The 16,137-nt window shown below is 40.3% G+C and overlaps 2 protein-coding genes across 3 annotated transcripts in view; both read right to left on the bottom strand.

Annotated features, from left to right (window-relative positions):
• The window catches only part of phip (PHIP subunit of CUL4-Ring ligase complex), a 32,780-nt gene extending 30,798 nt beyond the window's left edge, over window positions 1–1,982 (bottom strand). Inside the window, exons 1-4 of the mRNA XM_029496205.1 lie at window positions 1,841–1,982; window positions 1,669–1,727; window positions 1,554–1,583; window positions 1,344–1,403 (exon numbers count right to left, since the gene is read on the bottom strand). Coding sequence (XP_029352065.1) covers window positions 1,344–1,403; window positions 1,554–1,583; window positions 1,669–1,727; window positions 1,841–1,880 — 189 coding nt within the window. The 5' untranslated portion in view covers window positions 1,881–1,982. The remainder of the gene's footprint in view (window positions 1–1,343; window positions 1,404–1,553; window positions 1,584–1,668; window positions 1,728–1,840) is intronic.
• Window positions 1,983–5,868: 3,886 nt separating this feature from the next.
• On the bottom strand, window positions 5,869–13,566 carry hmgn3 (high mobility group nucleosomal binding domain 3). 2 transcript variants are annotated; one of them, XM_029496482.1, is made up of 6 exons: window positions 13,405–13,566; window positions 11,350–11,400; window positions 11,034–11,063; window positions 9,245–9,298; window positions 8,611–8,709; window positions 5,869–6,725 (listed from the first exon to the last, which is right to left on the bottom strand). In XM_029496482.1, the coding sequence occupies exons 1-6, from the start codon at window positions 13,417–13,419 to the stop codon at window positions 6,684–6,686; spliced, it is 291 nt and encodes a 96-aa protein (XP_029352342.1). In that variant the 5' UTR covers window positions 13,420–13,566; the 3' UTR covers window positions 5,869–6,683. The 2 variants fall into 2 exon arrangements, with proteins under 2 accessions (XP_029352342.1, XP_029352343.1); XM_029496483.1 differs by lacking the exon at window positions 11,034–11,063.
• Between the last annotated feature and the right edge of the window lie 2,571 nt (window positions 13,567–16,137).

The following is a 16,137-nucleotide window of genomic DNA, read 5'->3' as shown; positions in this document are numbered from 1 at the left end:
CCCGCCTTAATTAATTAACCACAATTAACACTGTTAATTATTACAATATCACTGAAATCAGCGTTGAATCCTCATAGCTGCCCAACCCCCTTTCTATAGCAGCCCAGACATCAGCCTCACACAGCTCATGCACAACAGTGATCCACGGCTCCAGCTTCTGCGCACATTTAGACGTCTATATCTGTCCACATGTATTTCTTCTATTAATTAAAACCCCTCTGCAGTATTTCTAACGGAGGAAAATTATGCACAATAGACAAGAGGCAGGCTGAACGGCCGGGGAAGGGAGGAGGAGGAGGAACAGAGAGTCGAGTGAGCCAAGCAGGAAGAGAAAAGGCGCACACGATCACACACACACACGCGCACGCAGGCGGCCAAACATTGTCAATAATTTCTTAAACGTGTAGATTGACATCAAGCCGTGCTAGATGCGATCCGGTCTCCGGTGTTCATCCGTCTGCCTTTGTGAAGGCAGCAGGGGAGAAATCCGTTTTCAATAAAGTGTTTTCGCAGATTAAATAGGCCACGGGGCGTTGTTTTTATATAAGTGTTAAAACTTATAAAATAGCCCAAAATGAGGACGCACACTTTCAGCGGACCGGATAGGAAATGTTAAAAAAAGAAACCTAAGCGGTGATTAATTCTCTCCACGCCCCCGTGTGTAAACGTCGCTTTCAGGCGAGCCCTGTTTGTTTACATGACAATTAGCGCGTCAATTAATAACGCGATCAGTAGCTATCAGCTCGACATTACCTCTCATCTTCACACAAACTCATCTGCCCCTGCTCTTCCATCCGACTCTGGACCTGAGTCCCCAACAACTGCTCTCCAAAATGACTCCACAACAGGCGGACAGCAGCCTCCCCCTTCAAATGGGAGCTGTAACTTCAGCTTAACTCAATGTGCTGTTTATATTCTCCTCAAAAAAAGTCCTCTTTTCTAACTCTTGCCCCCCTGCGTGTTTTCAACCCATGCACACAAATTATGGTTCTTGCAGGACAAGAGCGCCTCCATCTCTCTCAGGCTTGTGGCGCAGGGAGTCCCTCCTCCGGATCCAGGCGCTCCTACACCACAACACTCATGACGTATCAACATTTCACACACAATTTTCCAACAACTATTAAAACCTTTAGGATATGCATGGCACCGAACTCGCACACCACGGTGCACATGAGGCTGGGACCCGACCCCTTGGTGCCCCAAAGCGGCCCGGACTTGCAGCCAGCTCGCCCTGCAAAGTCCTATTCAGTTTTTTTCTTTACCACCTGATTTAAAAATTGCGGGAAATTCAATTTTTATTTTGCTCTCTAAAAACTTTTTCCTCAGTTATAGGGCTCCCTTACCAAATTTTCGTATGTCCCGGGGTGTTCCTGCCCCGTCCAGTCCAGCCTCTTCGGCAGCAGCTGGGATGGAAAAACAGTGTCGAGTGTGATCATCCAGTTCATAAATGTATCCAATGATGTTTTAAAACAGTAAATGACAAATCAGAGTAAAAGCAACATCACAAAGTACAGTGCAGGGGAAGCATCTCTCTCGTACTGCTGACTGCTTACCTCCTTCTCCTCCACCTCCCTTATCAGGGTCTGAAAACAGGATAGAAATACAAAATTACACCCCATGACAATTTCGGACGGATTATAAATTAGCCTTAAATGCAAAAACACCAACCTCGGCTGCTTTTTGACACGGTCCAGCTTCTAGAAATCGGGCTATTAGGAAGTACAGTTCTGGTATGGTTGGAGGGGGAGAAGAGGACGGGAGCTGCGTTAGAAGAGGGCACCGAGGAAATTGTGGGGATATTAGAACAACCATGACATATTTTCCGATCTCCTCTACTCACCAGAAGTCAACTGCGCGATGTGTGTACTGTCTGAAGCCATTTTGGTGTTGTTTGCCAGGGCAGCGCCAGAGCCTGTGTGGTGGGTCTAGGTGGCTGCCCTGTAGCTGTCACTGTTTATCCACCAGGAAGAGGCTGCCTCCATTCAGCTCCGCTCACACACGGTCCCGGCTGCGTCCGGTATTCTTCCGCCAAACGCCGATTAGGGCGCGCAGAGCCTAAATTCTACCCCGCTAACCGCCGCCTTCCTCCGGCAAAGAACCGACCGCCACACCGCCCTTGGTTCGACCGTGTGTCGAGGTGAATTTTAGTGGCGGCCGCTCGCTCGTAGAGGCATGTTTGTTCAAATCCCCCTCCCCCTCAAAAGGAGGGGGGGGTAAAAAAGCGCAAGCCCTCTGCGGAAGAATACGAGTGATGTGTTTCACGCACAGCACAGTAGAGGGAGGTAGAAATGGCAGCGTGCTAAAGGAGAGGACACACTGCTGCAGAGCGGAGTGGCTGCTGCCCCGACCACAGATGACATCTATCACGTTTTACTAATTACTGCCCTCAACTTACACACACTGAATTTAGCTGAAATCTAGCTGAGATCCAGTGATATTTCCTGTATTTTTTATTTTTATTTTCTTTTATTTATTTTTTTTAGATGCGGATGTAAAACATGGCTCCAGTGTTTTGAGAGGGATTAATAGCCGATCTAACCGTTTCAGCCAGGTTTTTATTATTATTATTATTAAATGATAAACCAGCTGCGATTATTCTGCTCGTTCTCGTCGGCCTCGCTTGTTCTTGCGGTCGTTATTGTGTAACAAGATGTCTAGCTAACACACCCACTCTCTCTGGGAGCCGTTTGGTGGGGAAGTCGTCCATTTCTCTTCCAAATACTGCCAGGCAGTAAAATGGGGGAAGGGTTGGAGAAGAAGGGGGAATGCAGATTAATGAATGAAACCCCGTGAGTTACAGGAATTTAACGGCAATGAGAGTTTGATGCAGAAATAGATAATGACGGAAAATTATTCAGGAAATAATGAAATGATGGACAACACACTTTGTATCAGGCACATGAGACACCTGTGAAATAAAAAACAAACAAAACTATGTGCTGGTTTTGGACAATTAAATCACATTATAATATCATGAGGCAGGTATATGTTGATTTAACAGCCATATTATTAAAGTGGTCAATCAACTCAAAACAAGCTTCAGTCTTCTCACTGGCTCATTAACACTTCTTATTTAAAGTGAGGCATCAATAAATGCATAATAATTACTTTAATTACTTCTCACATCAGTGCAGTGTCTTTGCATTATGTTCAAAGTACTTTGAGATTAGTTTATTAACTCACAAACAATCATGTGACTAATATTGTTTTGTTGCAGTGCTCAGGAAATACTACCGAAATGGTAAAACTTGATTTTTCCTTTGCAAATATTTTCTTTCCAGTTCCTTCTTTTCACCTCAGTAAAAACTATTTGGATGTAAGCAGCTGCTTACATTGTGTAATCTTTCTCTGTGAGGAATTAAATTCATCATTATCATTTATATTGTACAAACATTTTCTGATCACTGGTGTAATTTAAAAAAACTCACAGTAACCGGGTGTAGAAGCAATTCCCTTATTTACACAGTCCATGTGTCACTTAAATGCCTGGAAGAGATACAAAGGAACATGCCAGTTAGTTGATGACATATATATATATTTTTAATACCTCACATCCATAAATGGCCCCAGTTTATTTCAAATGAACACAAAGAAAATTGTTGCATTATTGAACCACTTGTATTTTCAGTGATATACAGACAATTTGAGGGTAATTTAATGAAGTGTCTTTGTAAGACTTCAGAAACGAATAGTCAGTGTCTTATATACATAACGTTGTATTATGCCCAAACTGATGTTTGGAATGCAAAGGGAACCGCTGTAATTCAACATATTTCCCTTCCTTATTTACACTGTTAGATTCTTTGCTGTGGGCTTGTGGCTCAATTATGGCCATTGTCAAGCACTAAGAATGCAGATACTAGAAAAGACAAGCAGTAAATCCACAGAGGTTGTGATCAATCAGTGGCTACACCAACTACCATTTCTTTCATGTCAAATAGTCTCTGGAGTCTATATGGACATGTTTTTTTCTTTTAGCTGAAGAATGGTGCATACTTACTTGCACTTACATACAGCACACACACACAAATTTACCCTCCATTAGTTTAGTTTGACACCTTGATTAGCTTTGCCAAGGGTGATGTAAGGCTGAATTTTGCCCTTAGATTCAGGTTTTGGAGTGTAAACACGGAGCAATACAGCAGTTGGCCAACACATGCACTTTTCATTAAAGGCATCTAACTAAATCCAGGCCTTAAATACATTGAGAATGATGATAGTTACATCATACAATAACTGTGATTTTTACTTTTGCTTTCTGGCCTTGATTAATATTGGAAATTGTCAGTGAAAGTTCAACACCTGTACAGCAACCCCACAGCTGTCAGGAATTTAGGAAGTCAATACCAGCTGATGCGCCAACCACTTGATGTATGGTCTCTTAAACCTCTAAACCATCCTGCAATCTGTACAACATATTTCTCAGGCTTTATTGCTTGGAAAAAAAATTGTGGTGTGGAATAGAGCCAGGTTTGAATTTTTAGACCCAACCAATCTCTTCCATTTTACCTTTAATCTTGACCCATCAAGTGTAGTTGTTATTGTGCTGACTGACATGGCCACAAGGAGGCAATCTCACTCTGAACTACTCGGTCAAGCCAGAACCATGGCAGAGTCAAAGGTTATAAGCACTGAAGATAAATCTGTTACATACATTTTTTTCCTGTAGAACAAACATTCACTGATTATTGGTAACCACACAAAAACTCCACTTGTGTGTCTTTTACTTTGTGTTATCCACCATATAGTCCACTACTCATTATCTAATGTTTGTAAGAGACCAAATAGCCACTTCTACAGCATGCCAGCTGATGCCAACTCTATGATGTTGAAAATGTTTCATCTTAATTAGTGTTAACAAAATGAATCCACAACCTTTTGAAATGCACATCCTCTACTTTTTTCCCAAGTATTTTTACATATACTCTAAAAATTGGTGGAAAAAAAAAGAACTTTGCAAGAATGGCAAGATAACAATCCAGGGGTTGTTTTCTCAACTGCTATGCTGTAAAGTCACACTTTGTATCAGCCCTGTTTTTGCTGCCTTTGTGGCTCAACTGAGAGTTGTGATGGATTTATTGCCATTATTCAATATTATTATATTCTTATAGCCACATAGATCTACATGCTACAGAGACTATCATTCACATTGTACATCTTGTAACATTACTTCAGATTCCAGCCATACGTTGCAGGTGAGAATTTGGGGAAGGTGAGACATTTCCTTTTTGGAAAAATAAACAGCCACCTTAATATTTATGTGTATTCAGCACTTCCTGTCTAATGTTACACAAATGTTAAGAGCAGTATTACACTTTTGACTGAAGCTTTTGATCACAAATTTTAATTGGCCTCTCCAGTATCTGTGGTATTCAGACATCATCACTCCACACCTCCACATGTTGGAAAAAGGAACTTGTCATTGGTCTGTGAACATGAGTGACAGCTTGTCCAGCAATGAACAGACCGTATGATCCCACCACTCTGGCAAATGCTGACCTTTCACTTCCTGACACAGCAGTTGTATTTAACAGAGCCATGTGCCCCTGGCAACCTCACACACTCAACACACAAAGATGTGTGCAGACACACAGCAGTGGCTTTGTGTTGGTTTCAAAAATATCTCTTAATGTGAACACAGTGAAAAGGAAAACATATGTAGAGTTGTGCAAAGATTACCTGAATTCTATAAACTACAAAACAAAATGGGTCCCGGTATGTGATTACAGTACACCAGTGGATAGAACAAAACATGACATTGCCATCTAATTAGAGAAAACACATAGAATTCACAGCATAAATAACTCTGTACAAGTAGTTCTTATTAAACAATAAGAGGAGCCACAGAAAGACAGAAAAACTCCAACATGACATCAACTTTTTCTTTTATTTCAAAATATTTTCCCAACAGGATGAAACTCAAGTGAAGCCCAGAGGGTCCAAAGCCAATAGAGCTGTCTAGAACAGAAGCACCACTCATTATTGCTATGTCACTCTGCTGCAGGACAAGGCGTTAGGGGGGTGGGGAGTCTGGGGGTGGGCAAAGTGAACAAAGTCAAACACAGAGACCCACAAACACATTCACTCCAGCACACATACAAAAGGAGCTATGTGAAACACAGTGGCAGTAATTCCAAAAACATAAGATTTTTTAAAAAGCTGCAGATGTTCTCCATGGCAACTCTAGACCTGGTTTCTTGTGGCTCTGCATCCACATTGCTGACCCACAAATTTTCAACTTTACCATCAGGGGGTTGAACTGAATAATCTCCTAATGAGTCAAAGTGTCTGACAATAGAGATTATCTTTCATAGAGAAGAATAACTACAAATATAGGCAGAGCTGGTTTAAAGATCATAACAGTCATGTTTACGGCCCCCCTTGAGGCAAAATGAAGAACATCTGCAGCGATCTGATAAAACCAGTTCATTCTATCTTTCCGCTTCACAGAGGAGTAGTGTATAGCGGTGCAGTATGGAGTAGGGAGGCGAATCGAGCAAAAACCATACTGTAGGTGAAGGAGCTGAAAGGAGTGTCAACACATGGGGATGGGGCTGCTGGTTGTCCATATCTACTTTTACAAGTCTAAAAAAAATTCAGCATGGTACAAAAATTGTCAGTAAAAAAAGATGCTTTGCTGCCATGGAGTCAGAGGGGACTAGTTGGACGACACGTCCTTGTCTTTACACCTTCTCCTCAGTGGCCTCCTCTGCCGCTTCAGTTACCTGTAGGAAGGAAGAGGGGGAAAGGTAATGAATTACACATGGTGGAGGTCTCTACGTGTTACCCCGTATTCTCTCCAACGATAGAATCCATTGAGTATAGTCTCAAAAGGCCAACTCACAATTTCACTTGTCTTAGTCTGCCAAAGCTTAGTTGGCAAATCCTGAGTAGATGTAGACCACATTTATTCTGCATGTAACTAAATCAGCCTTCAACTAGGTGAACAATGAGAGGTGATCTTACTCAATAACCTCAAATAACTTGGTTGAACTTGGTTTTAGCATGTAAGGTCTATCGTTGGAAGTGTCCTTGCTAAATTATCTGAGTAAATTTACATTAGCTTGTGCTGCAAATCTTGTGATTTGGGGTTTTGCTTTAGGGCGAATTAATCAAACAACTTGTTAAAATAAGACCACAGTTTTCAAAATAGAACATCACATCAACTGTAAGTATCAAAATGTACTATACAATCTTCACTGAATGCATCCAAAAAAAGAAATGGGTCAGCAGTTTCTGAATCATGCTTGAAGGAATAGATTGGCCTTTTGAAGAAATGTATCCATTCACTCTTCTACCAATCCTAACCACACTTGCATGAATATAAAGCTATAGGCTTCATATCCCCCAAAACAATCCACCTGCTGGTTATTAAGATGAGCTAACCTATGGTAATCCTTATACACAACCACAGAACATACTCCAGTCACTGTGAAACGCACTACACTGTTCTGTGAAGGGAGAAACTTCTGAGGCAGAAAGTAATTCCAATGACAACTGTTAGTAGTGGCTACAACCTGGCCCTGATGAGACACGCTGGCAACGACTTTTTCAAGTGCTATCCCGAATTGATTAAACAAAAATCAACTCATTAAGCTGAAAAGCTTAAGCGAATCAAACTCAAAGATATATTGTAAAATATATTAGATTACACTGAATTTACTTTTAGTTTAGACTGTTACCAGCTCCAGTTGCCAGTGTATCTGCATACTTTCAGACCAAAATCAAGCGTCCACAAGATTGGTTGTTTTGACAGACAAGCTCTTGCACAGCACAAGGGTGAACTCAGTTCATTCACTATATTGCCCCAAAAAGCTACTCACTGAAACCCATAAGTCCTCTGGCATCAGCAGGAATCAACATTATCTCAACAAAGGAATCATAAATCCAGTTCTCTCTGTGTGTAGGGCTGCAGTGTGCATCTCCTGTCTGTTTCCTCTGCATGGCCACTGGTAGAGCCAGTTGTCTGTAAACACTGTGAGCCAATCGTTCTCCACGTTACAACTCTGTGTGCGCTGAACCTTCCTGTTCATGTGTAAAAAGTTGTCCTTGGCCCACTTCACTGCACACAGCAAGGGAACTGACAGACGTCCCCGCTTCTGCTGCTCTTCACTCTCACTGCACTCTCTTTCATCCTCTCTCTCTCCAACACACATTAGCACTCCAAAGGACACTCAGTACATGTTTACTTGATTACTGTACAATTTCAATGTAACTTATGCTACATATTAGTGTCCAAAACACGGCAGAGATGGATTAGAAACACTCGACCATACCCTTAACTCTGACTGTCTCACTTTGGCCTCTCACTGACATCATGGAGGGAGCCGTGCTTCTGATGGATGACACACTGACAGATGGACGAGACACATAGATCTGTGTGTGTGTGTGTGTGTGTGTGTGTGTGTCAGCCAGTTAACGTGTGAGTGGAAAGAGATGGGAATATTAGTTATGGTGGTCGTGGAGTGAGTTATGGAAGGATAAAGGTATGTCCATGTTTATACACAAATAGACAAAATAAGGGATTAAAAATTGTTGGGTTTTTTTTCTTTCCCAAACTGAATGTTCAGAATCATGTTTTTGATTCTTTTCACACAACCCCCCCCATACCTCATTGGTCTTGGTGTCTCCATTCTGGGCAGGACCATCTTCCTTCTTCCCCTTAGGGCCACCCTTCTTCACCTTCGCCCCCTTATCATCTGCCACCTTCTGCATGGAAAGCATTACAAGGACACACACTGCATATAAACTTGTTAATGGCACCATCACACCGGGGAAATGATCTTTGTGACCTTTTGTATCATTTAGGTTTTCATTCAAATTTTTGCTAATTTTCAACAAAAAGCATCCAGGATTACTTAAACAGTTACACCAAGTGAAACTAATTCAAACTCAAGTTCTCACATTTGTATGAATGAGAAATAGTTTTCAGTTCCCTGCTGCAAAATAACTGTGTTCAAGTAAAACAAAATAAGTTGATAAGTAATAAAACTACTGTAAGTTAAAGTGACTGTCCTGGTGATCTCTAGATTGTTTTGTGGGAAAATAATGAGCTCTGGATATTATAGAAGTAGCTGAGAAAGTAGTTCTGTGTGTGTTTTCCACATCCAGTGGCCTAAATTAAGAACATAAACTGTAGCATGTGGCAACATTGTGTCTCAGATTGTTGCAAATTTATGGGGATATAAATTTAGTTGCTAAGTAGATGTGCTTACATCAGTGTGTGTTTGTGTGCGAGGTTTACCTTGACAATGGCCTTCTTAGGTTTGGCCTCAAGCTTGGGTGGAGGAGCAGGTTTCTGAAAATTAGACAAATGCGAGTTAGGATTGATCCAGCTAACAGTATCAATGTGTGCAATATTAGTTTATATTTACTTTCCCCTTCTCTCTATTCTTACAGAGCCTTTTCAGTACCATTTAAAATAAAATTCCTTTAGTCAGAAGAACAGCTGAGAAATTTCATTAGGATGAACAGGAATGGAATGGAATGGAATCTCTGCACTAAACCCCACTGCAAACGTTAATATTGATGAAAACCTTAATGTATTTCCTGGGCAATGGGATGGTATTTTTAAATACCATCTTCTAAAAGTGAACTGACCTCAGATCACTGTGCAATGACTATATCAGATGGGAGTTAATATTCTAGCCAGTCAATGTGAGCAAGTTTGCTGCAGAGCTTTTTCCCAGCTGCCTACAGTGGTCCATGTTGCCCAGAAGCCACGAGCTACAGTAACACTTCTGTGAAACTGAATCATGTGATTCTCTCTGAGAATATCCCTGTTTTTCTGACAATCTGCACATGATTAATGGAAGACAGAATATCTTCTTGGATTGAGTCAAATCAGGAAATATGCAAACATTTACTGATAATATGTTAACATTGTGTTTCACAGCTAAACCTTACAGGAGTAGGCAGACATTTTGGGAGAATATGCTTATTCTTTTTCCTTTTTGCCACTTTTATGTGTGACTTAAAAATTAAGGTACAGCCAAGTGACAGTTAGCTTTGCTTAGCATGAGAAGTGATTAGAGCGGGAAACAGCTTAGGGACTTGCTGGAGGACAATGAGTGTGGCAATCTGTTTCCAGTCTCTATGGTAAGTTTAATGATTTAGCTGGTAGCTGCTTGACTTATCAATTAAATGTTGCCTCACTCAATAGTATGCATCAGAAATACTTGTCAACTGAAACAATCATTAATATTATATTAATATTACACAACTTGGCACTATCTTGTGTCTGAAGCACACTTTGGCGGTAGATTGATCAATAGAACGTAAAAATAATCTTATATGCAGAATAAACTGGCTTGTAACCACTCACCAAAAGAGATACCACATTCAGCACAGGCATGAATCAAAATGAAAATTTGGTCCCAGACACAAGAATGCTATTCATTTTCTTATCTGATTCTGTAGGAAAAAGAATAAGTGCATATCCTAGTATGTGTCAAACTACTCCTTTAAAGTGCACATGCAAATGTAAAAAAAAAAAAACATGCAAAGACTCGAGACCAATGAGTTTGACATGCAAAGTGTGACAAAGATAAAAACAGATGGTCTGTATAGCAGAGCTGCATGATCAACTAATTGCTGCATTTACTGGATACTACAATCATAGTTTCTGTCTCTCAGCATTAGTTATCAGGAACAAATGCAGAGTATTTTTTATGTGTGGTTGAGATCTTGGTTATAATAATCCAGTCTAAAGTCAATAAACCTCTGAATATGAAATTACACAATGAACATACAGTAATCATGCAGCCCTACATATCAACAAAGCGTGGCTACAGACCACACTCAGAATGGACAAAGACAACAGAAAAAAGACAGACATACCAAGATGCAAGGGGGAGCGTTTTTATGAAATTTATAAAATGCAATGATCAGATCAATAAACTGGATGAGGACTTTACTCTGAGCTCTGGTAATATAATTATCTCACAAGGTTGAGGCAGCAGGAGGAGGAGGCAGGGAGAGGAGGGAGAGGACAGTGACAGAGGTGAAGACAGGGAGGGGAGAACAAAACTTACCGCTGACAATCTCTCTGACCTTCTGGTGGGCTGCCGGAACAAGGGATGATCAACAAGAGAGAGAGAGAGACAGAGAGAGACAGTGACAGAGAGAGAAATATCAATTGTACCTTTGCGACCTGATCTTGAGTTGATCTGCTTGGTGACTGCTACAAGTGTCCTAATCATTAACCTGTCATGTGTCTATTGTTTCACTCGCTTAGACCCATACACACACACACACCCATACACACACACAAACACACACATACATACAGTCAGTAGGAAAAAAAAAACAAAACAAAACACAGCACACCAGCACCCCCAAAACATTTACCTCTTGTTTTGTGACTTTGGAGGCATCCTTGCCCTCAGGGCCCTCTGGAGACTGCAGTTAATAAAGCAACAAATGGAGAGACAGTTACAAAGTATGTTTGTACAGATTGCATGTGCGCGCCCACACACACACACACACACACACACAAACACACACTGTATATTGTTAATAATGATTTAATATAGTAAGCCAAGAGGAATAATAAGGTACTAAGAAGACAAGGTGTGAGTAAAGAATAATCAATTGAATCAAAGTTCATATATCTAATTTATGAAAAACAATTGAGCATTAATTAATCACCAATTTACCATCTTAAGCAAAAATCCCTCTTCACTTAATTTATGAACACTTGTTGCTGGTTTCATCCAGTCCGCTGATATTAGACTGAATACCTCCAGTTTCTCATTTAAGAAATCAATTAGGGAAAATGAATTGTTAGTTACAGCCCTATGGCTTACACTTGTTTTGTATACCAGCAGCCTTAGTTAGAAGGCACCATGGATATAATAAAAATCACACAAATTAAGATGTAAAAATGAATATAAATGGCATAGAACATAATCCTTTTTTTCTCCTGACAACATCCTGAAGAATTTAAAATACTGTACTCAAATCCATGGGGAAAATGCAGATATCCAGTAGCTCTCATACATTTCACACGACATATATAGACAATAAATTTGTATAAATGCAAATAAGAGTAGTATTTCAAACTAAAAGCAGCACAGTTGTTGCACACAGTCAGTGTGTAATTAGTCATATTTAGTATTTTAATACACTTACTGTACAATATAAAGAATTCTAATAATCTTGAGGAGCTTAAATTTAATTTTTGTTATTCCTAATAAATGCATTATTTCAGATTTTAGATTGATCCATAATTATATATATATATATATATTTTTTTATTATTTATTTTTTTTTGCTTTTAATAGTGGAACCAATGGACAGCTCTAATGTTTTCCCTTTTTCAATCACATTTTTTACCCAAATTTGAAAGCACACATGTAATTGCGTTTTCAAATTATCTGATTGTGACATATGATGATGCCAGCAGTTTTGTCATTCCCATTTTTGTTTACATACCATAAACTGAGTCCCCCAGAGAGTACTGAATTATACACATGGCTTTATTTAGACGCTGTGATTGACTAATAACCAGAGTGTGTGCTGTCAGACCGCTATCTGATGAACATATCATGAATATGGTGGCTGCAGGTAGGTAAAGACGGTACATATGACAGTCCACCCCAGCATAAAAAAACAATGTTGGATTAGCCTGCAGGTTGCCAATCGCATAATTTGCATGTGGGCGACCTCCGCCCCTAGAGGCCCCCCATTCTCTGTCCTCAAAGGCGAATCTGCGCAGACAATGGCAGTTTTTAGGAGGTAGAAAAGCCAGTTTCCATGTATGCACTGATACAATGCACGGGAGCTGGTCGTGAAATGCTGTTTAGACAGTGTCACGGCCCCCTTTAACACGGAGGCGATTGTCTCTGATCCCCTCTTTCTTTATTCCTTTCTCTTCATCTGGATATGGGTTTGTTCTGTCGGCTTGGCGCCGACCGTTCATCGCTACCGGAGAACTAAAATGAAAAAGGGGAGGTGATTCTTTTTTCCCCTTGTTAGATTGCACATGATTCATAATCTACAAATTTAATATATGATTGAATCGCGCTCCAGAGGAATTATCATCACGCACGTTTCCTTACGAGGTTTACGCATCCATCCATCCGGCGGGTCCGTCTGACTTTGACCAGTGCGCACAGTGGACAGGGAAGTGACAAATAAAACGACCACAGGAACGGCCATTGAGAGGACCACGGTGACATTTACGGCATGAAAACACAAAATGTAGTTGGCCATACGTTTCCCGTATCAGCAACGACGTGTTAAATACACCTGGAAGGCTGCGGGCTGAAAGACGCTTCCTCAAACTTTGGCATCACCTCACCTGCCTCGATGTCGCCACAAAATCGCGCACCGCGATTTTCTTCAAATTCAAGAGCAGAAAAACTACACTGAAGTGAGCTGCATGGCACAACCGATACTCACCTTTCTCTTCGGCATTTTTGCGCGTGAATTATTCTCCACCAAGCGCGGAAAAAATTAAGGTCAAACCTGAAGGTCCAGGAGAGGTGAATTTGAACTACCTCGAAATACAGGATCAATATCTAAGCACCTTCGATAATATGTTGATTATATGCACTCCCCAAAACTCTATACCTCCCACAGCCATTGGACAGAGGGGTCAAAATCCTCTCTTGTACTGACTCCTGATTGGCTCATGACGTCTGTATGTAAATAAGAGCGTAGCCGCCATTGGCCCAGATTTAACAGAGCCCTCCTGTGATTGGCTCCGCGCTCTTTGTGCGCAGATCCCACCAGACTGCCAAGGCTGAGAGGGAAAGTGGAGACAGGCCAATGAAAGCGGGGCCGACTCTCGGCGGATCTGGGTAATGTAGGATGAGAGGTAGAGAATGTTGTAAACAGAACACAAAGGACGAGAAAAAAGAAATGGGCACAAAGGCACAATGTCGCCCATAGACGCGCTCCAGAAAAGCATTGTGATGTCTTGTAGGGTTTCCAGCTTGTAAAGGACTAGAGTAATCACACACCATGGTTGTGAGCAGAAAACAGCCCACCTTGTCACAGGATATGTGCCAGTCCCTGTAGGAACACCATACTGGAAAGAGTTCACCATTTACGATACCAGTTAGTGTCTTCTGGATACTGTGTGTGTGATTTCTTTGTGATTGTACACAAATTCTGTGTGATAGGCATTATTTGCCATTTACCATTATGCCGGCACAACACGGGCCTTCACACTGACATTGATAATTATAAATGACTAAGCCTTGTTCAACAAGTTATTTGATGTATGTTAGTGTAATTACTTTACCATAAGAGACAGATAGTGAGCAATCAGTGGTTTCTATAATTCTTTGCTATTAAAGTGAGTGTGCAACCTGCTGTGACTAAATGACTGTAACAACTTCAACAAAATGCATAATTTAATGGTGCTATTGACTAAGAATTTATATTTAGTGTGTACAGGTCAGATTAGGTAAAATGCTCAATCCCCTATATATTGGTAAGTGATGTTTTTAGAATCGATATATTGCTTTCAAATCAGATTGCATCCAAATGTCCATTAGGTTTTCCCAAAGACCAATCCAACTGAACTCTCCAATCTCCTGTCTGGTGAAGCAAGAACTGCAAAGCGGGCTCCACCGTTCATGCCAAAGGGCCCCTGTGGAAGGACCCAGAAGCCCTTCTGGGGCCGGTCTCCTCAGCCCAACTGACCCAGACTTGAGGGATACGTTCATCGTGATACCCTTTCCTGAGCTGTACACACCACTGTTTCATATGTGCACAGAACAATTATTTCTTCATTAGGTTTTTCCTTCATTAGCAGACCATTGAAAAGGTTACTTACACAAAATGCAGGCATGGTTGTTTTGTCATTCTTCATTTACTGTGTAAACTATTCTTTCATTTTCATTCTTATATTACAGTATCACTGGATTATTCATGCTGTCCTCTGAATAAACAGCTCACATATACCGATTATCTTACTGAAAAGTGCTTTATAACTGAATCAACTTTAGATCTTCAGTCTTGTAATATTTTAAAGTAATTGCTGCCACATCATCCTCATTTAAGTTTAAAGTAAGATACACAAATCCTGCCATGGGAATTTTGTTATTCTTTAATTTACATCTTAATAAACTTCCACTCATCTTCTGTTAAGGTTGATTTGATTGTAAAACGTAAGCTACAAAGAGTGATACAAAAGCAACATTCTTATGTAAAATTACAATCGATGATGTTTTCCTGCCTAAAACACACAATCAAACAAACAACAAAAAAAAATAAACGTCATCTGTACATGGCTGTGAATACAGTACACAACTGTTTTAGAAGTCAACCTAGAACACACAGGAGCAGGTAGCCTGATGGCTGCTCCACTGTTCCCACATAGATTCACACTGTCAGCTAAATAGGCAGCAAACGCACAATGAGGAACACATACAACACATACATACATAAAAGAAAGGTACAAAAGCAATCCTATGTGAAAAGAAGCAGGCCCCATGAAATTAGCATAAACAGTGAAACAAGTATTAAACATTTGTTATGTGATAAATGTTTGATGCTCTCCTATTCCTATTTTTCCTTTTTCCATTTTGATATTTCATGTTAAGTATTCAGCCTTAAGGTATTTCTGTTGAGCTTCATAAAACACAGGGGGCACATCTCTGAGTGTTCAAACACATACCACCGCAAAATCAGGCCCAGATGATCGATAAAAAATGTATAAATGCTGGCATTTGGACTTCAAGAGGTATACAACAGTTTACTTTTTAAGTTCAAGTATTTTAGTTCTTTTTTACTGAGCAACACAATTTCCAGAAAAGGTGATCATTTAGACTTTCGAGTCAAAAAAGGTATGGTCACGGGTTCCTGCTGTGCTCCTTTTACTCGTTCAATGAACTCGTCCAACCTCAAAATATCTGCTGATAGATCTGCTGTGCTGTTGTCAGCTCAATGTAAAAGGACAAATTATTCAACGCTGACAATTTATTTTATTCTTGTTCGGACAAAATGTAATATTTGCCTGATGGTGACACCAGTTAAAATGAATTTGATTGGGACAGTAATTTGTAAATATATTATCAAACTACGAACAGCAACCTGCTTGCAGTGTGCTTGCATGTGTGTACATGTGGAAATGTTCATTAAAATTTTAACTTGTGTTATGTCAGTAATCATAAATTGTTTCTC

Source organism: Echeneis naucrates, chromosome 24 (genome assembly GCF_900963305.1).
Source record: "Echeneis naucrates chromosome 24, fEcheNa1.1, whole genome shotgun sequence".
NCBI lineage: Eukaryota > Metazoa > Chordata > Actinopteri > Carangiformes > Echeneidae > Echeneis > Echeneis naucrates.
Note: the sequence above shows the minus strand (reverse complement) of the source record. Positions and strands in the feature narration are given on the sequence as shown.